At 41.3% G+C, this 21662-nt stretch overlaps 2 protein-coding genes across 6 annotated transcripts in view; one reads left to right on the top strand and one right to left on the bottom strand.

Moving 5' to 3' along the window:
- The window catches only part of fsd (transmembrane protein fates-shifted), a 30514-nt gene extending 12426 nt beyond the window's left edge, over positions 1 to 18088 (bottom strand). The window contains exons 1-7 of one of the 5 annotated variants that reach the window (XM_080280491.1): positions 18043 to 18088; positions 17470 to 17615; positions 14548 to 14634; positions 12371 to 12481; positions 11499 to 11577; positions 4978 to 5079; positions 789 to 987 (exon numbers count right to left, since the gene is read on the bottom strand). In XM_080280491.1, coding sequence (XP_080136617.1) covers positions 789 to 987; positions 4978 to 5079; positions 11499 to 11577; positions 12371 to 12481; positions 14548 to 14634; positions 17470 to 17527 — 636 coding nt within the window. In that variant the 5' untranslated portion in view covers positions 17528 to 17615; positions 18043 to 18088. Of the gene's footprint in view, positions 1 to 788; positions 988 to 4977; positions 5080 to 11498; positions 11578 to 12370; positions 12482 to 14547; positions 14635 to 17469; positions 17639 to 18042 lie in introns of all 5 variants that reach the window. The other 4 variants (XM_080280493.1, XM_080280492.1, XM_080280494.1 and 1 more) reach the window with 4 other exon arrangements.
- Positions 18089 to 20129: 2041 nt separating this feature from the next.
- LOC145410425 (uncharacterized) overlaps positions 20130 to 21662 on the top strand; it is a 30504-nt gene continuing 28971 nt past the window's right edge. The window contains exon 1 of the mRNA XM_080280578.1: positions 20130 to 20291. The gene's annotated coding sequence lies outside the window, so the exon portion shown is untranslated. The remainder of the gene's footprint in view (positions 20292 to 21662) is intronic.

Here is a 21662-nt window from a genome sequence, read left to right on the forward strand (position 1 = left end):
AATGGTAAGCATATGGAAGCCAACTGCCACCAGTTTTGCATATAAAGTAACTGCTTCAAGTTAAAAAGATAATGGAATAAAAAGAAGTTGCAGTGTAAATTACCTTTAAATTTATATTAGTATACAAAATGACAATAAAATGGATATACGAGAAGAGTACAATATGCTGACACACAATTTCTGAGTGTGATGCTCACCACTCAGATGCTGTTGCTTGTCTCGTTCCTCTTCCCCGCCTCCCCTACTGTTTGTGCTTTTGATGATGATGACGATGGTTAGATGATGATCTGATAATGTGACGATAATGCACCTGATGATGATGATGATGAGCTAATAAGATAATGATGAGATGATAAAGTGATGACGTGCAAAGCCACCTTTTCAACCAGTCATAACTCTTCTCTCATTTAGACACTTTTGGAGTACTACTAGAATTTGCTGAGGCATATCGGGGATGCTTTGGGGCCATAATACCCCAACAATGTAGCAGTACACAAACTCTGCATTTACAATGGCTGGCGCTCACAGTAGGGCAACACATGCATGAAAAGCTGACTATCGGAGGGCGCATGGCAAAGTGCACAGTTGGGTGCAAAAACTTTCATGGTGTAAGATTTGAAATTCAACCACCTGAAAAAAAAAAATCTAGTAGTCAAATCCATGAATTTACAAAAGGGAAAAATAAAGGATGACTGTACCCCTCACAGTATATGCATGCTAACATGCATTTGTGCATGCATGCATGCATGCATGCACACGTAAATACATACACCCACACTCAAACTCACAGTATGCCACTGAAGTAAACACTGTGAATGTAACAATATGGTTGGATCTGCATTGAGTGGCTTCTCAGCGGAGATACGGGCGACAAAAGGGTCATATGTGAAGAAGAGAGAACGTACCACTGCTGCCCTCAACCCTCGCTCAGCATCAATGTTCCATGGGGTCAGTTCTAGTGGTAATTCTGGCACCATCTTGTACCATCTGAAGATAAAGGAAGCTAATTAACTCATAAACAGCAACATACATCTTGAGCTACTGACAGGAAGACTGCAATAACAGATGTGAAAAAACTGAATTTAAAGTTATCTTGGTGCTCACTATAATTAAACTCAAGTGGATATCAGTCTGGTGTTCGCTCACAATCATATTCACTGTTGCCCTGAACTCCAGTAACCTTTTCCTCTTTCACATTCCTCATACCATATGTGCATCCCCCATGAACCCCTTCATGTCCTTGAGCCACTGCACTCACATAAGCATTTAAATCCCCACCCAAAACTACAACCTCATCATCCCCCATACCACCAACCACACATATCAAATCAAACCGGAATCTGTCCTTTTTCTTCTGTCATCCATGCCAACCTGAAGAGAATAAGCCAATACTACTGTAAACAGGACCTTTCCAAACAATATTTTCAATTCTGTAATCATTTCATTTATTCTCAATATATTCGTAACACATGCCACCCATTTCTCCTTGACAAGCATGCCCACACCCCAATATTCATGTAAAACTAAAGATATATTAATGTGATGCACCAATGTGTGTTGGGATTTGTATCATATTTCTCTTGGCAAACAGTTTAATTTAAAGAGATACATCTCAAGCATCAACTAAAGTATATCACAGATTTTCATGCAATATCATATGAAGTATATTATGCAAGAAAAGAACTAACTAAAAAAGCGAATAAAGCGCCTCGGACCCGGACGGACCATACGTTGACGACTAAGGAACGGCCAAAGGACATTCTTGGGGTGGGAACATGGAATGTGAGACGAGTGAATGATGAAGTGAAAGAGAGAGAGATTGTTCAGATGCTTGAGGATGCAAAAGTGGATATATGTGGATTGACTGAAACTAAATGGTAAGGTGAAAGGGTGAGAGAATGGGAATATGGTGTAGGTATATGTGCGGGAGTCAATAAAAATGAGAGGGCAAGAGAGGGAGTATGTCTGATGATAAGCAAGAAGTGGAAGGAGAATATAAGAGAGTATGGAACAGTGGGTGCAAGGATCGTATGGGTGAGGATGAAAGTCGGTATACAAGCATGGGCGATTGTATGTGTGTATGCCCCAACAGAGGACCGAGTGGCAAGAGTGAAAGATGAGTTTTGGCCAAGAGTAGAAGCATGTATGGACAAGTTTGAGAGGAGCGAGAGAGTGTTGTCGATTGGAGACATGAATGGCAAAGTTGGGAATGTACAAGTGGATGGAGTGGTTGGTCAGTGGGGTGTGCCAGCTGAAGTAGATGGAAATGGTAGTGCTTTGGTGGACATCTGTGCTGGTAAGGGGTTGGCAATAGCCAACACCTACTTTCGTCATAAGATGATCCACCGGTATACACGGAGAGTAACGAGGAGGATGGATGGTGAACTTGTTGAACGAAAGGCAATGATAGACTACGTGTGTGTGGATGGGCGAATGAGAAGACAAGTGTTGGATGCAAGAGTGTGGAGAGGGTGGGGGAATGGAGTCTCGGGCCATCACTTAGTGATGGCCAAGGTAGAGATGCAAAGAAAGTGGTTGAGGAGACGAAGGGGAAGACAGGAGGAAGCAGCTCCTGTGAGAAGAGTGGAGAAATTGCAAGATAGTGAGAAAATGACAGAGTATAAGAGCATAGTGGAAGAAAGATTGGGAAGGTATGAGCTAGAGCAGATGGAAAGGGTGGAAGACGTATGTAAGATATTCACGGAAGAGATAGGCGCAGCGTGTGAGGCGGTTTGTGGAGTGATGGGGAGATGCAAGGGTGTGCAAGGGACAGCATGGTGGAATGATGAGGTGAAACGAGCTGTGGAACAAAAGAAGAAGGCATATAGTGAATGGGTAGTGAGTAGAGGTAGGGGAGAAGATGAGAGAGAGAAGAGAGAGGTATATGTGAGCAGGAGAAGGGAGGTTAAGAGACTGGTGAAGGAGAGTAAGAAGAAAGTGGATGAAGAATTTGGGAGGAATCTGAGTGTGAAATGGAGGGAGAGTAAGAAATTGTTTTGGAAGGAGGTAAAGAAAGTAAGCCAATGTGAAAGGGGAAATAGTAGGGGAGTGAAAGATAGGAATAATAGATTGTTGGTGGAGAAGAGAGAGAAATTCAGGGGATGGAAGGAGCACTTTGAGGATTTGTTGAGTGTAGAGAGTGAGAGCAGTGCGAGTATAAATGGTTGGGGAATGGCTGGGAGAAGAAGAGATGAGAGGAGGGAGGAAGAGATCAGTAGGGCGGAAGTAGTGGAAGTGATGAAGAAAATTAAGCTGGGAATGGCCCAGGAATTGATGGAGTGTGTGGTGAAATGCTTAGGTATGGGGGTGAGATTGTTGTGGAGTGGATATGGAAGTTGTGTAGATTGGCTTGGGAAGAGGGAAGGGTTCCAGAGGACTGGAAATCAGGTATAATTGTTTCTTTATGCAAAGGAAAAGGGGAGAGAGAAGTATGTGGTAACCATAGGGGTACTGTATTTGCCTTCTTAGTGTGACTGGTAAAATATATGGTAGAATACTCATTGATAGGGTTAGGCATATGACAGGGGAGCTAGCTGGAGAAGAACAAGGGGGATTTAGGAAGGGGAAAGGGTGTGTAGATCAGATATTTGTTCTAAGATGTTTAGTGGAGAAGTATCTAGAGAAGAGAAGGAAAGTGTATGCTGTCTTCATGGACTTGGAGAAAGCTTTTGACAGAATACACAGACAAGGTATGTGGAAGGTATTAAGAATATATGGAGAGGAGGGGAAATTGTTGAGTGCTGTGAAGAGTATGTACGAGGGAGCTTGGGCTACGGTGCAAGTGGATGGTGAGCTGAGTGAGTTCTTTGATCTCAATGTGAGACTGAAACAGGGTTGTGTGATGTCTCCATGGCTGTTTAATATATACATGGATGGGGTTGTAAAGGAGGTGCAAGGTAGGGCAGTGGATGTGGGAGTGGCTCTAGTGAATGAGGGTGAGATTTAGAATATTCTGGTGTTGTTGTTTGCTGATGATACAGTATTGTTGAGTGAAGATGAATGGGAGTTGCAAGGTTTGGTGAATGAATTTGGGTCAGTGTGTAGGAGAAGGAAGCTGAAAGTTAATGTAAACAAAAGTAAAGTTATGGTGTTTGAGAGGAATGAAGTCACAGAGTGTGCAGTGAGGTTGGATGGTGAGGATATGGAGAATGTGAGTGCATTCAAGTACTTGGGTAGTGTGATGAGTAAGGATGGAACTTTGGGGGATGAAGTGTGTGAAAGGATACAGCAGGGAAGGAAGGTTGTTGGTTCACTGAAAGCAGTGATGAGAAATAGGGAGGTGAGTATGGAAGTTAAGAAGTCACTGCATGATAGTACTGTGATCCCTACCCTGACGTATGGAAGGCGTGGACCTTGCAAGAGGGGAACAAGTCAAGAGTGAGAGCAATGGAAATGAGTTACTTGAGAGGAGCATGTGGAGTGATGTGGAGGGACAGGTTGACGAATGAAGAAGTGAAGGAACGTTGTGGGGTGGATGTAGATGTGGTTGAGATGATTAGGAGAAATACACTGAGGTGGTTTGGACATGTGAAGAGAATGGAGAATGAAAGACTGACTAAGAGGGTGTATGTAGGTGAGGTGGAGGGAGGGAGAGGGAGGGGTAGACCAAGGATGAGGTGGAGGGATGGAATTGAGAGGTATATGATGGAGGGGGGGGTGAGTTGGCGGGAGAGCAGTCAAATGGTGGATGACAGAGCGACTTGGAGGCGTTTTGTCTGCGGCCACCCTTTGTGGGATTAGGGCGTCGGGCTATAGATAGATATATAGATATTCACACACAACATCAGGTTTAATAACTATATTAGTATGCTTTTTATTTACCTGAGACTATTCAGTTGGAAAGGTTAGATATGGCTTTCATTATCCAGCCAGTAATAGGGGGCTCTCTTCAAGAAGAAAATCATCTAAAGGTAGTTAAGAAGAAGAAGAAGAAAAAGTGATTAAGGAGTTCCAGGAAGTGTAGGTGCATGAGCTGACCTCCTATACATGGTGAGCCAGAAGCGGGCAGTGGTGGTGATGTAGAAGGTGGCCTGGCACAGACAGGCAAACTTCACTACATCCTCCGGCAGAATGTACTCACTGTGATATAGGGACAAAGGTGGGGATTACACCAATGACACTAACGCACCTAAACAACCAGTGATAAAACTTCATCCAGTGTTTCCTTTGTCAGTTTTTCATTTTATTTTATCTGTTCATCTATCTATCACCCAATCCTTTATTACTTCATCAGCAGCGTACTGTACAGGCTCCAGGCTAAACCATTTAATCTTGACATCTGGGCTAATACTGCCACTGAGAAACAGTAAATAAGTTGGGGGGGGGGGGAATGGAGTGAGGTCGCTGGGAAAGAACAGGGTAAGAGACAGGGGAGGATCTGGTGTAAAAAAAAAAAAAAAAAAAAAAAACTATTTACAATTTATGATATCGGTATCTTATCATATAGCTCATGGATAAGATAATCCACTGTTACACTGAAACAGCTTATTATAACAATAAAATCACATGGTACCAAAGTTTAAAACCACCTGAAAGTTACTTCAATATTATCAATCATTATTACCACAATCATTATCAGAGTTAGAAACCTCAAACACCAGTTTCATACATCATATCAGTAACCAATATTATATACGGGAATACCCTACTGCCTAATGCTATCATAATAACATCTGGGAAATATCAATAATGATAACATTTATTTAATTTCCAAAAAGGTAATGAAGAGGAGATTACACATTTTCTTTAACACTCAACTTACGGTAAAGGTATGCTTTATTTGATGCAGTAGAAACACCTTACCAAATCAGTTCTTCTTCTTCCTGATAGTCTGTTATATTTTTCTGATTATTTCTGGGATGGTAAATAAAAGTTTCATGCAAAATCTGTTTCCCAGTTGTTTTTGGCTATGTTCCACTGTGTCAACTCATCTGACTCACCAGCACTAATGCAGAAGGGAGTCAAGGGACTGTCCTAACCTAAATGTTTAACTAAACCTAACCTAACCTAACCTAGCTTACCTGTACCTAATAATTCACACTAACCTAACCTAACCTTACCCAAGCTAACCTAACTTAATCTAGCATCCAGTTGGGAAGCTAGGAAATGAAAACCACCTTGAGTACGTTGAGTAAGACAAACAATCATAGGTACTGCTTAAGGAACATGATGATAAAAAGTGGAAAATTTTTCAGCACGAAAAGGTAATTTACTGTCCTGAAAATACAAGAAATACAGGACACAACCTGGAGGAATATGAATTGAATTGACAAGGTTTACCTAAATTACCAGTACCAGTATCACTTTCCTAAATGGTCTTTAATATATAATATTCCTATAAGAAACAGTGGTTTCCTCAGCCACCTTTTCAATAATAATGTCTCTCCTAATCCTTTTCACTTTGCTAAAGCAAATATCAGATTATTACCGTATATTCTGCTTATACCGTGATACCCTTCCTCATGGCAAAGAGATTGATGAATGCTTATTTTAAACCCTCCCCTTTAATACATGTCTCCCAAGAGCTCAATAACATTATCTGAAGATGGCAAAAACTGAACACAAATTTCATTACACTGATGAAGTTAATGTTAAGTTGCCAAAATTACTTAACTCATATTTATGATAGGACTACGTTACTGACTCCTTCAATTTGATATATTTCCTATTTTATGCATGCTATCTTCAGATAATTTAATTCAGTTTAAGACAGCTTTTAGTGCATGAAGGATTAAAAATTGCTTTCCTTAATATTTTCAGTCTAGTGGTTTTTCATGTCATATTCTTGCTATTACCAGATGACATGTCATATTCTTGCTATTACCAGATGACTAAGTTCTGTTCAGGGAACACTTTTTGAGCTGGAGAGGTTAGATATCAAATCAAATCAATGATGCTATACTTACTTTTATGGAACTTAAACCATTCCCATAATGGTACTGGTCAATGGCCATGGTACAACTCATGTTTTCTGTGGAAAACCATGTACCAAATCCAAGTACTGCACCTACTTCCCACCAACTGATGAAAATTGGGGGGGAAAAAGAAAAATCTTGGATGTTTAATAAAATATACAATGGGACTAAGTGGTAAGTTAGGGCACTTGACATCCACTCACTCGATGTAGTACTGCTCTCAGGTGGCTTCTTTTTTTCCTCTTATGTCCTTCTTTCCTTCCTCTTCCTTCTGTCTACGGGTGACTCTACACTGAGTGACAAGCCAAGGTTTCCTGTACACCAGGAAACCAATCATTACACCGAGTGGTAACCATATAACCAAATTATGGCACCTGGTGGTTTAGTGGGTAATTAAGGTGTTTCAACCAGACTGAGCCTGTGTCGGTTTATGTCCAAGGGATGGTTGGAGTTTATTGCTCACACAATGCCACTCAGGAATGAATAAGGCTGATCACTCTCATCTTAAATGCCAAGACCAAGTTGCCTAGCCCCAGGCTCCTATGCTCCTCATGGGGCAACACAGGATTAGTGAATAAAGCACCTCGGACCCGGACGGACCATACGTTGACGACTAAGGAACGGACAAAGGTCATTCTTAGGGTGGGAACATGGAATGTGAGAGGAGTGAATGATGAAGTGAAAGAGAGAGAGATTGTTCAGGTGCTTGAGGATGCAAAAGTGGATATATGTGGATTGACTGAAACTAAATGGTAAGGTGAAAGGGTGAGAGAATGGGAATATGGTGTAGGTATATGTGCGGGAGTCAATGAGAATGAGAGGGCAAGAGAGGGAGTATGTCTGATGATAAGCATGAAGTGGAAGGAGAATATAAGACAGTATGGAACAGTGGGTGCAAGGATTGCATGGATGAGGATGAAAGTAGGTATACAAGCATGGGCGATTGTATGTGTGTATGCCCCAACAGATGATCGGGTGGCAAGAGTGAAAGATGAGTTTTGGACAAGAGTAGAAGCATGTATGAACAAGTTTGAGAGGAGCGAGAGAGTGCTGTTGATTGGAGACATGAATGGCAAAGTTGGGAATGTACGAGTGGATGGAGTGGTTGGTCAGTGGGGTGTGCCAGCTGACGTACATGGGAATGGTAGTGCTTTGGTGGACATCTGTGCTTGTAAGGGGTTGGCAATAGCCAACACCTACTTTCGGCATAAGATGATCCACCAGTATACATGGAGAGTAATGAGGAGGATGGATGGTGAACTTGTTGAACGAAAGGCAATGATAGACTACGTGTGTGTGGATGAGCGAATGAGAAGACAAGTGTTGGATGCAAGAGTGTGGAGAGGGTGGGGGAATGGAGTCTCGGACCATCACTTAGTGATGGCCAAGGTAGAGATGCAAAGAAAGTGGTTGAGGAGATGAAGGGGAAGACAGGAGGAAGCAGCTCCTGTGAGAAGAGTGGAGAAATTGCAAGATAGTGAGAAAATGACAGTATAAGAGCACAGTGGAAGAAAGATTGGGAAGGTATGAGCTAGAGCAGATGGAAAGGGTGGAAGACGTATGCAAAATATTCACAGAAGAGATAGGCGCAGCGTGTGAGGCGGTTTGTGGAGTGAGGAGGAGATGCAAGGGTGTGCAAGGGACAGCATGGTGGAATGATGAGGTGAAATGAGCTGTGGAACAAAAGAAGAAGGCATATAGTGAATGGTTAGTGAGTAGAGGTAGGGGAGAAGATGAGAGAGAGAAGAGAGAGGTATATGTGAGCAGAAGGGAGGTTAAGAGACTGGTGAAGGAGAGTAGGAAGAAAGTGGATGAAGAGTTTGGGAGGAATCTGAGTGTGAAATGAAGGAAGAGTAAGAAATTGTTTTGGAAGGAGGTAAAGAAAGTAAGGCAGTGTGAAAGGGGAAATAGTAGGGGAGTGAAAGATAGGAATAATAGATTGTTGGTGGAGAAGAGAGAGAAATTGAGGAGATGGAAGGAGCACTTTGAGGATTTGTTGAATGTAGAGAGTGAGAGCAGTGTAAGCATAAGTGGTTGGGGAATGGCTGGGAGAAGAAGAGATGAGAGGAGGGAGGAAGAGATCAGTAGGGCGGAAGTAGTGGAAGTGATGAAGAAAATTAAGCTGGGAAAGGCCCCAGGAATTGATGGAGTGTGTGGTGAAAAGCTTAGGTATGGGGGTGAGATTGTTGTGGAGTGGATATGGAAGTTGTGTAGATTGGCTTGGGAAGAGGGAAGGGTTCCAGAGGACTGGAAATCAGGTATAATTGTTCCTCTGTACAAAGGAAAAGGGGAGAGAGAAGTATGTGGTAACCATAGGGGTATTTGCCTTCTTAGTGTGACTGGTAAAATATATGGTAGAATACTCATTGATAGGGTTAGGCATATGACAGAGGAGCTAGTTGGAGAAGAACAAGGGGGATTTAGGAAGGGAAAAGGGTGTGTAGATCATATATTTGTTCCAAGATGTTTAGTGGAGAAGTATCTAGAGAAGGGAAGGAAAGTGTATGCTGCCTTCATGGACTTGGAGAAAGCTTATGACTGAATAGATAGATAAGGTATGAGGAAGGTATTAAGAATATATGGAGTGGAGGGGAAATTGTTGAGTGCTGTGAAGAGTATGTACGAGGGAGCTAGGGCTACGGTGCGAGTGGATGGTGAGCTGAGTGAGTTCTTTGATCTCAATGTGGGACTGAAACAGGGGTGTGTGATGTCTCCATGGCTGTTTAATATATATATGGATGGGGTTGTAAAGGAGGTGCAAGGTAGGGCAGTGGATGTGGGGCTGGCCCTAATGAATGAGGGTGAGATTTGGAAGCTTCCGGTGTTGCTGTTTGCTGATGATACAGTATTGTTGAGTGAAGATGAATGGGAGTTGCATGGTTTGGTGAATGAATTTGGGACAGTGTGTAGGAGAAGGAAGCTGAAAGTTAATGTAAACAAAAGTAAAGTTATGGTGTTTGAGAGGAATGAAGTCACAGAGTGTGCAGTGAGGTTGGATGGTGAGGATATGGAGAATGTGAGTGCATTCAAGTACTTGGGTAGTGTGATGAGTAAGGATGGAACTTTGGGGGATGAAGTACATGAAAGGGTACAGCAGGGAAGGAAGGTTGTTGGTACACTGAAAGCAGTGATGAGAAATAGGGAGGTGAGTATGGAAGTTAAGAAGTCACTGCATGATGGTATTGTGATCCCTACCCTGACGTATGGAAGCGAGGCGTGGACCTTGCAAGAGGGGAACAAGTCAAGAGTGAGAGCAATGGAAATGAGTTACTTGAGAGGAGCATGTGGAGTGACATGGAGGGACAGGTTGACGAATGAAGAAGTGAAGGAACATTGCGGGGCAGATGTGGATGTGGTTGAGAAGATTAGGAGAAATACACTAAGGTGGTTTGGACATGCGGAGAGAATGGAAAATGAAAGACTGACTAAGAGGGTGTATGTAGGTGAGGTGGAGGGAGGGAGAGGGAGGGGTAGACCGAGGATGAGGTGGAGGGATGGAGTTGAGAGGTATATGAGGGAGGGGGGGTGAGTTGGGGGGAGGGTAGTCAAATGGTGGGTGACAGAGTGACTTGGAGGCGTTCTGTCTGCGACCACCCTTTGCGGGATTAGGGCATCGGCCTATAGATAGATAGATAGATATATGTATGTATGTACAACAATCTCAGTTTGGATTTTAACACTATTGAGGCTATGTAAGGCTAAATTATCTGCCAAAGAGTGATGATGTGCAGTTTCTTAATCAGCCTGTAGTCACACTTCACTCTCATGGTGGTACCTTCAAGGATCAATGGTACTAACAGAGATCCTTCTTTTTATTCATCATCATCATCCGATCCTAGGTTGCCCCATGAGAAGCATAGGAGCCCAGGGCTAAGCAAATTGGTCCTGACATTTACGATGAAAGTGACCAGCCTCGCTCATCCCTGGGTGGCATTACGTGAGCAATAAACCCCAACCACCCCTTGGATAGAAACCTTCACCAGCTCAATCTGATTGGAGCGCTGTAATTGCCCACTAAACCACCAGGTGCCAAAATTTGGTTATATGGTGACCACCCAGCACAGTAAATGGTTTCCTGGTGTACAGGAAACCATTTAGCTTGTCACTTAGTGTAAAGTCACCCACAGGCAGAAGGAAGATGAAAGAATAAAGGAAAGAAAGACAGAAGCAGGAGTGTAAAGTCACCCGTAGGCCATGGAAAGAATGAAGGAAAGAAAAACAGAAGGGGATGGAATGAAAAACGGATGGAGGAGAGGATGTGGAATAATATTATCCAGATGTAGGAAAAATATACATCCATACCAAGTGGTCTTCCTTTGCTTAAAAAAATTGTTAAGTATCAGCAAGAATAAATTAACCATTATCAGATTCAGATTCAATGGGTTAATCTCAATTCCATACACAAAACTGTCAATTGGTTGCAAGAATGAAGTACAAAAAAAAGTTACCAAAATTGGTGGGAAACAGAAAAAAAAGAAAAGTCACAAGATGATTAATAAAACTGTCAGACAGCAGCAGGGAATGAAAGAGAGAGAGAGAGAGAGAGAGAAATATCAGAATCGCGGGTTAATTTTAGCTGCATACCTGATAAGAAACCATAGATCCAACGGGTAGCTGATACCTTCCTCGCCATCTGCTTGGTTCTTGGTTCGTTTTCGCCTTGCTGCAATGATAAAGACAATGATTACACAGTAACATTGGCCCTTTTAGTATGGTGTTGTTTTGTAGTTTGTTTTATGCCACCAGATATTTTAATTCAGTTTTGGGAGCCTATTTGTGTAGAGTAGGTCAGAAGGGATATATATGTAATCTCTATATTTGAAAACTCAAAACTAAATGGAACATAAACATCAGGGAACTGGTTGAAAAATGAAACATTTGTCTTCCAGCTGAAGCTGTTAGCCTGAACAGTAGTCCACAGGGTTCGCATGCAGATACGCTTGGGGTCCCTCCACCAATTTTATCTATTTTCACTTCATCTAAATTGTTTTTAACCCCTTCAGTCCAATGACATTTTATATTCTTGCTGCCAATATACAGTATTGGTTTATTTAACTTAGGGAAAGATTTTGTAAAGAAAAGGTGGGGTTACATATATCCTTCAATAGCTATTCAACACAAGATCTTTCCTCAGCTGAAGGTAGCAAGAAAAAACTAAAATATGCATCCTCTTTGGGAAGGGATCAACCCAGAGAAAATAACTGTTTTTTAACATCACACTTTTCTTCTGCAGAATGGAAATGTAAAGATACTCATACCCAACTATTCAGTTTGTACAGTTTATGATGCGTTTTTAGCTTTTTCTTCCTACTTTCAGATGACTGCATTCAGCTCTGAAGTTACTGTACTTCAAAATGAGGAGGTCAGATATACAGCAGCACTCACTAATCCCTTTACTGCAAGGCACGTCCACTAAGTTTCACAAAACTGGGTAGAGGTTAAGCAAAATGTCACACCTTTCTCATGGCACTGTATTGTTGTCCTCTCTTGTAGCATCTCATCCTCTTCCTCACTATCATCTTTCTCATCCCACGCCCTGTCATCTCCCTCCAGACCCAGCATTTTCACTGCAAAAAGTAATGGTCAATTTTGTAGAAATGTGGTCTGTTGTTTGAATGGAGAAGAGTGCAATCCAAGACCACTACAATGACAAGCTTGATAACATGGTCTTCCACACAGCTCCCTGACATATCAAAAAGACCTCAGCTAATACAACCACACCAGATACAAATGAGAGAGCTCAGTGAACTTCATGCAACCATGGCTTCGTATTCAAGTTTCAGGAGTGACCCAGCTTCAGGACTCTACTCCTGAATCACAGAACACGTTCTTGACATTCATTGTAAATGAATATTCTGAATACAATATTGCTTTTAAAAATTATCTTCAATTATTTTAACCCCTGCCGGGTAACGTCTATACACATCACAATTGAGGCGCTACATGGCCGCCAGGTAGCGGCTATACACGCAAGTGTCTTCCTGCCATCATTTGAACGAACTCCCATTTCATCTCAGCACCAAAGGGTAGGAAGGGAGTCCCTCTATAGCACAGAGGCGAGAGTCAGTCTGTCCCGTGCTTTGCCAGGTGTACAACGATGTCTTCAGGTTCCTATTTGTCTGATTTCGTCCACGCTGCCTGTAGCCAATTACATCATCCACCCCTACCAAGCCTAGAAAGGGGATCGGTGATAGTGCCATAAGGCATGCCTTGGATGTAACAGTGTCTACTTCATCTAGTAGTGGAGAAGTTATCACACTGAAAGCAAAGCCATAGTTGGTGTTGCGGGCAGACACATGTCATTACTCATAAATGCAACAATCTAAAGACCTGAGGATACTTTCATTCACAAGAGGCAAAGTTATTGAGTAATATAGTCTTTGTTTCCCTAAGTGCTATACTTTCCGAAATATTAGTGTCTGAAAACAAGCAATTTCCAGGAAGTTGCTCATAGTGAGGTGACAACTGCATTAAAAATAGCCCGGGGATTGGGGGTTAAACACCTTGTTGAACAGATATTCTACTACACTATAGCCTATTTTGTAATACAGTAAACACTCACATACCCGAACATATTGGGCCAAAGGAGGGTTGGATGATGCAAAAAACTGGGTACCAGTAATGGCAAATGTAGTATTTTAGGCATATAATTGTCTGTACAATATAGGTGCATTACATTACTCACCAATTTACAATCCTGCCTCCTCAATCTCATGCTCACTGTCACCATGACTCATGGGATGGGTATTGTGGCTGGATGAGATGCTGTTGAGGTGGAAATTAAAATGTCTTTCATGTACTGTATTTGTACTGCTCACATAATGCCACTCAGGGATGTGTGAGGCTGGTCACTCTCATCTTAAATGTCAGGACCAACTGGCCTAGTCCCAGGCTCCTAAACTCCTCATGGGGCAACACAGGATTAGATGATTATGATGATGATGATGATGATGATGAATTTTGTTATTTATTCAATAAGAGGGTTCAGAAAATGTTGTGATTCGTTTAATGCAGGTTCGGATATGCAAGTGATTACTATATTATCAATTTAACACATTTATTGATTCTTTATTAAAATACACTCCTGTACTGGCCAAGAGCTAAACCGTTAGAGTCATTTTGTATTCTTGTACTGTAGTACAATAACGTCTATTAAGAAATCTTCATACCCTATAAAATCAATTTCTATCATTGTCTGCCACTACTGTACTTACAGCATACAAACAGTACCTGGGCTACCCTGGCATTTGAAAATATATAAAGATTTACACAATATCAAAAAAACTTAAATTATCTATCTATTTATCTATCTATTGCAAGACGCCTTAATCCCATACGGGGTGGCCACAAACAAATCGCCTCCACGTCACCCTGTCCCCTGCCATTTCACTGCCCTGCTCCCAACTCACACCCCTCTCTCATATACCTCTCAACTCCATCCCTCCACTAAATAAATGACTATCTTTGTATCAATTAACAAATGAATATAGTACTGTATATAATTAACAAATGAATATAGTACTGTATAGCCAGCTTGAAAAGGTCAGTAACCTCGAATCTTAATGGTAAAAATTACTGAAAACAAAATAAAAGACATACGGTAAAGAATGAAAATTTAAAATGTCAGACAAACCTTCTTGTATTATGGTGTTAATACTGCTTTTCTTTACCCTGGAGCCTCTTTGTTCTGCACTGTTTGCAAAGTCATTCACTGTGAAGTCTGTAACATGCAAGAAATCAAGTTAAACAGGGGCACCACACTCAAATTCAGCACACCATGGGTTTGCATCAGGGGTGGTCTCCATGCCGTCCAGGCAAAATCCTTCATTTATCACACTGAGATTAGCATACTGTACAGTGCTTTACATTTAGAGATGGAATCTTTTACTGGCTTTAAGTTTTACATTTATAAATGGCATCTTTTACTGGTAATTAGGTTTACTTTTCTCCCACAAGTATGATACAAATCATCCTTATCTAACAAAATGTTAACTAGTCAGTAAATGTCGAACCTTCATTTCTTTGGAATGTCTTATGGGCAAGACCTCAAAAATAAACCTGAAGCCATCCCTGGCACACCCTCCATGTTTACAAGGGTTAGGATCTGGGAAACCATCACTACTCCACAAATAGGCTATGCAAGTACAGTATACCCTCGATATACTGAACCCTCTTTCGACGACTTTCAGTTTTAAACAATCACCTTAAGCTGGCCAAACATTATGTTAATTTAATGAATTTTGTTCGGTAAATGAATGGACACGCAAGAAACACTGACCAACACAGCGTCCCTATACACACACACGCTCCTCTGCAGCCTGCAGAATGCCGCATCAGCCTCTGGGTGACCAGCATTGTAAGAGGAGCCATAAATAGAGCACTTATTGAGAAAAAAAGAGTCATTTAGACCTAGCTGTACAATTGTGTGGTCAAACGACACTCTACATTTAATAATCTGTTTGGTAACAGCCGTGACACCTGGGAAATTACTAAACAGCATGGTGTTTGGCTTTAACCCCTTAAACGCGGCCGTGAACAGTCAACCCCCCCCGAGTGGCGGGGTTGTATCGCGGTCTGAGTACCTGTAGGAAAATATTAGCCAAAAATCAGAGATTAACCCTACAACATTATACTTGGTATGGCAGATAGTACTTACATTCAGCTTTCTCCAGAGACAGGTTTTGAGCCTTCGTGGACTACCCAAGGACTTGTGGAGACTTGCAAAGTTGGGTAACCAAATCTTCACTTTCACACCTCCAGCAACCCGGTTTCCCCTCTACCACAGCCTCATTCTGTCACAGTAAACTTTATACTACAACGTAAAGGTAGTTTGGAATCCGTATTTGTACAATAAGCACTGAAAATAAGGCTAAAATCAACGGAGTGTACGGCCGACATGCAGCACGGCGGCGGTCTTCCCGTCACTCAACAAACATTTTCATTTTCACACCTAAAAACATGTATACTATATTATTTTCAATCATATTACTTCCCAAAAGATCACCGCGGCGCGCTTTTTATTCTGCCTTACACCCGTCACTTTCTTCTCGTTCCTGTCAGCCGCTTGCACTGACTCGGAAGAGCTAGAACTCGCCATAATGTCACTTTGAAAGCCTGCGGTAAACTGACGCTAAACAGGGGCAAACCGTGCGAAAAAAAGCTAGTGTTACAACTGAGAAAACAAGTGTTTCCTATTAGCATAAACTGCTTGTGATAGGAGAGCGCAGATTTACAGTTCTGAGCACTCAGAGCACTGCCATGTATCACAGCCAGGTTGGCCGGGCCGCGGTGGGGGGGGGACGGGGGAAAAACGCAATACTTGGCAACAACGGAGGTCAGTAGTACAAAGGTAAAGTATGCTAATTGTAGCTAAAGGGTGGTGGTACTGATAGACAATACCAGCTGCAGCCTGCTTGCCCGCGGTTATTCAAAATTTACTAGAATCGCAAACGCGACGCTCTGCCGTTATGTCCTTTTCGCCGAGCGTCGCAAACGCGACGATCCATGTTTAAAGGGTTAATAAACTATCAGCCTTGATGTCAAGGGTCTGGTACCAATTAGTTCATTACATCGGGAGTGTGCTGTACAGGCAGTTCTCATTACGTACAAGGGATGAATTTTAAAATATAATTTCTATATACAAATGCTATTCATTTTGGGCAAATTGGCTAATAAACTTCATGGGTAATAATGGAAATTTAAGAGTCAACTTTAACTGATTAATGAGGACTGCTTGTATGTCCTGTGGACTTCGAATCTTTAAGTAGTGTAGACAAACTGTACTGAAATAATTTGCATGCCATATTTTAAGTGCAGTAATGAAGAAATCAGCTTCAAAGCACATTATATTCGATGGGACATTTGAAGCAGTAGTTAAAAAACTCATAGGGCATTAGATGCAATTTAACCAGATGAAATATTACCAGCCACATATTCAGTTCCCAGTATTTTAGGTGAAGGATGCTAAGGAGTCACAGTACAGCAAAAACAAAGTTCAGCAGACCACAAACATATTCACAACTACAATCAGTGAATAACCATGGATCTTTAGTAAATGATCCATGAATTGTGAGAGTTTGATCTACAAGATAATAAATTTACTTGTATTACATCTTACTGACATTGAGTATATCATCAGGATTGATCTTAGCACCATTCTACAAACTCTACACAAAACATGTGATGCAATGTAGTTACAGAATAATGCATTTGTAATGTGGAAAATGAGTGAAAAAGAAATATCACTGTGCTGAGCAGTGGAAATAAGCTTCCTACCAGCAGCTAAGAGTTTAGAACTGAAACATTGCATGGGTAACAGTCTGCACTGCAAAAGCTATGAAAATTTTGATTTAAAAAAAAATAATAATCAGAAAGCACACACTGTGGTGTGGTTGAGTGGACAAAAATAACACTGTGTTGGTATGAGCATATGCGGTAGAAGAAAAGAATGCCAAAATCAAATGAATCACACAAAATAAATGTGAACATAATGTATATTAAAAAAAAAAAAAAAAAAAAAAAATTATCAGTGTTTACACACAACTACAAACCTCACCCCCAAGTGCCTTTGTGTCCTTCCTGAGTTGGCGAAGTTTGTGTCGGTGACGGGACATCACACATCACACTCCCTCAGTCATGTTTCTGTCACACTCACCGCCACACCACCAGCTGGTGTCAGTGGTAACTGGTAAGGTCTCACACCTGCAGTAAACTATATATGGCCTCTGGAGGGAGAAGGGATCTCAATAAGGAAAATTCAATAGCATTAATCTGCAATGGAACAGTCCATAATGGAGATCCATATCCTATTTGTCTGCTACCTCTTTAACTGATCCTGCCATTATAACATATGTAGCAGTGACACAAATGAAATATTCCTCTTTATATATATATATATATATATATATATATATATATATATATATATATATATATATATATATATATATATATGTCAGACCACCGACCTGCAGCATCTTGGTGCAATGCCAATTTCTTACCACAGATGCACATCCATAACCTCATAACAGGTACCATGGAACCAACCATCGAAAAACTGCAAACCAATAACTTTACTAGTGAAACAATATCCGGACTCGTTTGTGATGCAACACACTGCATTACTTACCACCTGCAACCTGCAGCTGCAACTTACTTCCTGTGCCCTCTGTTTACCTTTTGTCACCGAAAACGTAACAATTATATTCTTGGGGTAACGATAGGATTCTTATTTTATTGAGATCAATTGCTATGACTTATTTCTTGATTCTGACCATGCGATAACTCCTTAGCGAGGCTCCATTGGCTTGTTGGTAAATTTTCACAAGTCGCCAATACACTCCTCAGGTTGTGCAGTATATTTTTCTGGACCTAACCTAACCTGCTGCAGCGGAATGCTTACCTTGTATCATACTATGCGTTTATTGCATGTTGGCAACTTGTAAAATAATACAGACTTGTTACGGTACTGCTTGATGAGTTAATCTCTGAGGTTATATGTGCTTCCAACTCACAGTCGTCAAAATAATCAATTACCCCACCCGACCCATGCTCTCAGCCTTTTATCTTATCTGTGCTCCTAACCCTGAACCCAACCTATCCAACCATTTCCCCCAGCTATACTAGAAAACTGTGTCTGGAGGCAAAACTTCAAAAGGAAAAGAAAAATATAAATCAAACTGAACCAGGCGGCTAATCACGCAATACCCTAACCTTCTCAATCATCAGGATTTCTTCGATATTATCCTCATTTAAAGAATTTTTATTCTTAGCAAAAACCCTACAAGTTCAGCCTTCTCACACCTTTTCATGGCTTTCCATAGTCTATGGGTTGTTCAAAATCCCTTTCAGGTTGACTTGTTCAAGAGGCAGTGAAGATGAACGCTGATTATAATTATGTTGTCCACATTTACGCCCAACAACGTTCTATTAATTTTAAAACTTGTTTTGCTTAATGTATATAATGGGAAAACTGCCTAATTTAACTTTTTTTTTTTTTCAATACTTCAGGGTTGCCAACTAAGCGACTTTGCCGCTTGATCTAGAGATACTTATCTTTATTTAGCAGCATTTTCAAGTCGCTAATATATAGTAGAGATTTCCACAGACTGGCGACTTTTCTTGAGATTTTTGAGTTATTCTTTAATTCATTGTTCATAGCACATCGAACTATAATTATATATATACAGTATATATATATGTATATTTATCTGATGACAAAGGAATTCAAAATAACGGGGAAATAAATTTGACAAGGCAGCAGCCCGCGGTACAGACTGCTTGGACATATTCGTCTGGTACTCGTCCCGTGATCCTCCCTCCCTCTTGGCAGTTTACCCAGACCAAGCCACAGTTTATGCCCATTTTGCTAGGTACTAAAATACATGTATGAGATTAAGCTTCCTTACTCAGATTGATTTCCAGTGGAGGAAACTACATCACGCAGTCTGGGCAGAAACATCACACTCAAATTTTGGTCAGAAATGGTGAACTACAGAGATGCGGCAGGTGGAAATCCTTACTTGAATCTAGCTGATATGGCGCTCTACTTTATCCTTGCCATATTCTAATGCAGATGTAGGACGTACTTTTAGTAGTATGAACTTGGTGAAATCAAAATTGCACAACAAAATGAAGCTATCTACATTAAAGGCCATGCTTATAATCAAATATGGATTGAAAAGACATAATACCTGTTGTGCAAGTTATGAGCTGCCTAGTGATACATTACGAAAGATTGGCACTCTGGATACACACAGCTACAAGACGCCAGCACAAGCAACTGAAGCAAGCAGTTTTCAAGCTTCCTGCTGCACACCTGCTCACACTAGTGACGACTGCTAGGAAGAGGATTGGGACGAAATTCACTGCAGTGTTCAGTATGTGGGCTATTTTATCAATCGGGGAGCCTTGTAACCACCTCTTTTCTCTTATGAAGTACCCTCATAATAATCTGAACATCTTTTTAAGGTTTTAAGATAATCCATTTCATTCACAGGTTGTGTATCAAGCTGTTATTTTCTCCTATTTGGTCAATATTGTGTAGAAAAATGTGGGAGGGGGGGAGAGGTAATAATTAATTTTTGATGGAATAGTAAGCTACATTTTAGCGACTTTTAGGCGTGAGCATAGCAACATTTGAAAATGTGGGTTGGCAACCCTGGTTTTCTTCTTGCCGCCATTAAAAGATTGACTTTGGGAGGGAGAGGTATCGCGGGACAGAAGCTCTACCGGATTTTTGTATTTTTCTGCTGTCCCGTCCCGTTTCGTCCAGTTTAAAGTTGATTATACACCTATTTCAAATTGATATAGGCTAGTCAACTTGCCACATTTTCCTGAAATTTACGGCCTGATTTCATAACTGCAATTTATTTCAAGGTAAAGTACGGGTGGTTTGGAGGCAGGCAGGCAAACGCCAGCCAGCACTATCCAGCTCATTAAACCGCCATTTTCTGCTTTGATTAGTAAGGTATCAAATGAACCAGTTATCCGTTTTATTGGTCTGGTTAACCAGTGGACTACAGTGATAATTTTCCAGATGTGATAAGTAGTTCCTGTGCAAGTAGACCAGAGAACTTGGTCAGTGTTTACCTCACGTTGGATTTCAGTGTTTATCATAGTCAGTCACTTATTTTTATTTATTTATTTTGGTAACATTAGGAGTTCTTTTTGTTGCATCAGTAGTAGTAAGCCTGTCGTAGGTTTTTATGGTGAAAGTCTAAGCAGGCAGGAGACTGACGCTGAACGGGCTGCGTCAACATATGTGGCGACTACGAAGATGTCTTTGTAGTCTGCATCTACCTTTGTTTCGGAGGCCATGCCTATTAATTTTGTGTAATTGACTGACTTGAAAGTGTGTTTAGTTTGGAAAAAAAAAATATATTGTGTTGGGTTCCATAATAATTTGTACTGTGGGCTTATGAATAATGTGAAGACCTCTACACGGAGAGAGGATGTGGCGTGGAGTTGAGAAATTCTGGGATTTCATCATTGGAACGTTACGTCACCGACCTATTTAAACAAATTTAGGCTGCAATCTCCAACCTCGTAGCACATGATAAAAATCTGTAGAGTACAGTATAGCGTGTTGATTACCGAGGTTCATCTAGTAGCCCTGCTTCTCATTTTTTTTTTTTTTTTTCCCAAACGTGTTGACTGCCTTTATTTGAGTTGGTGGAAGTATGTGCTACAGCAAAGTTCCTAGTGGACCTTCGATAGAGGGTAGTTGAAGCTGTTAGCAGTATGAAAAAAAAATTCTCAGGCTGAATGTGTATGAACTACCCCCCTGTTCCCAGCCCCTTCCCCCCTCCCCCCCTTTAACGGCTGGTTCAATCCCCCCCCCCCCCCTTTCGTCATACGAAGGCCGATTCTCTAACCGCCGTACCCTACGCTGTAAATAACAGTGTGGCCGAACTTTGAACTCATTGTACATACCGGGTACAGGGGGATTATTTTATAACTAATAAATTTGAAGCATTTTCATTATAGGGTCTGTTGTAACATGCGTATTTCAAAATAGTCTGACAGATCTTGCAGCCAAGGCTTGTATAATTTTGTACTAATGGATAATTTGATGTCCAATATGATCTCCAAGCCAGTACAATGACTTGCTTGGTACTCGGATGGGCGCCATGTTGGATTCACTATGCCAGGTGTGTGAAGCTACCTCCCAGCTGGTTGGTCTTTGTCAGCAGCAGCGGGAACAGACCACGTGCTGCCACACACGGGCTGGTTGAAAGGAACACCATG

The sequence above is a fragment of the Coenobita brevimanus genome, chromosome 85 (assembly GCF_032717465.1).
Source record: "Coenobita brevimanus isolate Jiangsu-jjx chromosome 85, ASM3271746v2, whole genome shotgun sequence".
NCBI classification, from domain to species: domain Eukaryota; kingdom Metazoa; phylum Arthropoda; class Malacostraca; order Decapoda; family Coenobitidae; genus Coenobita; species Coenobita brevimanus.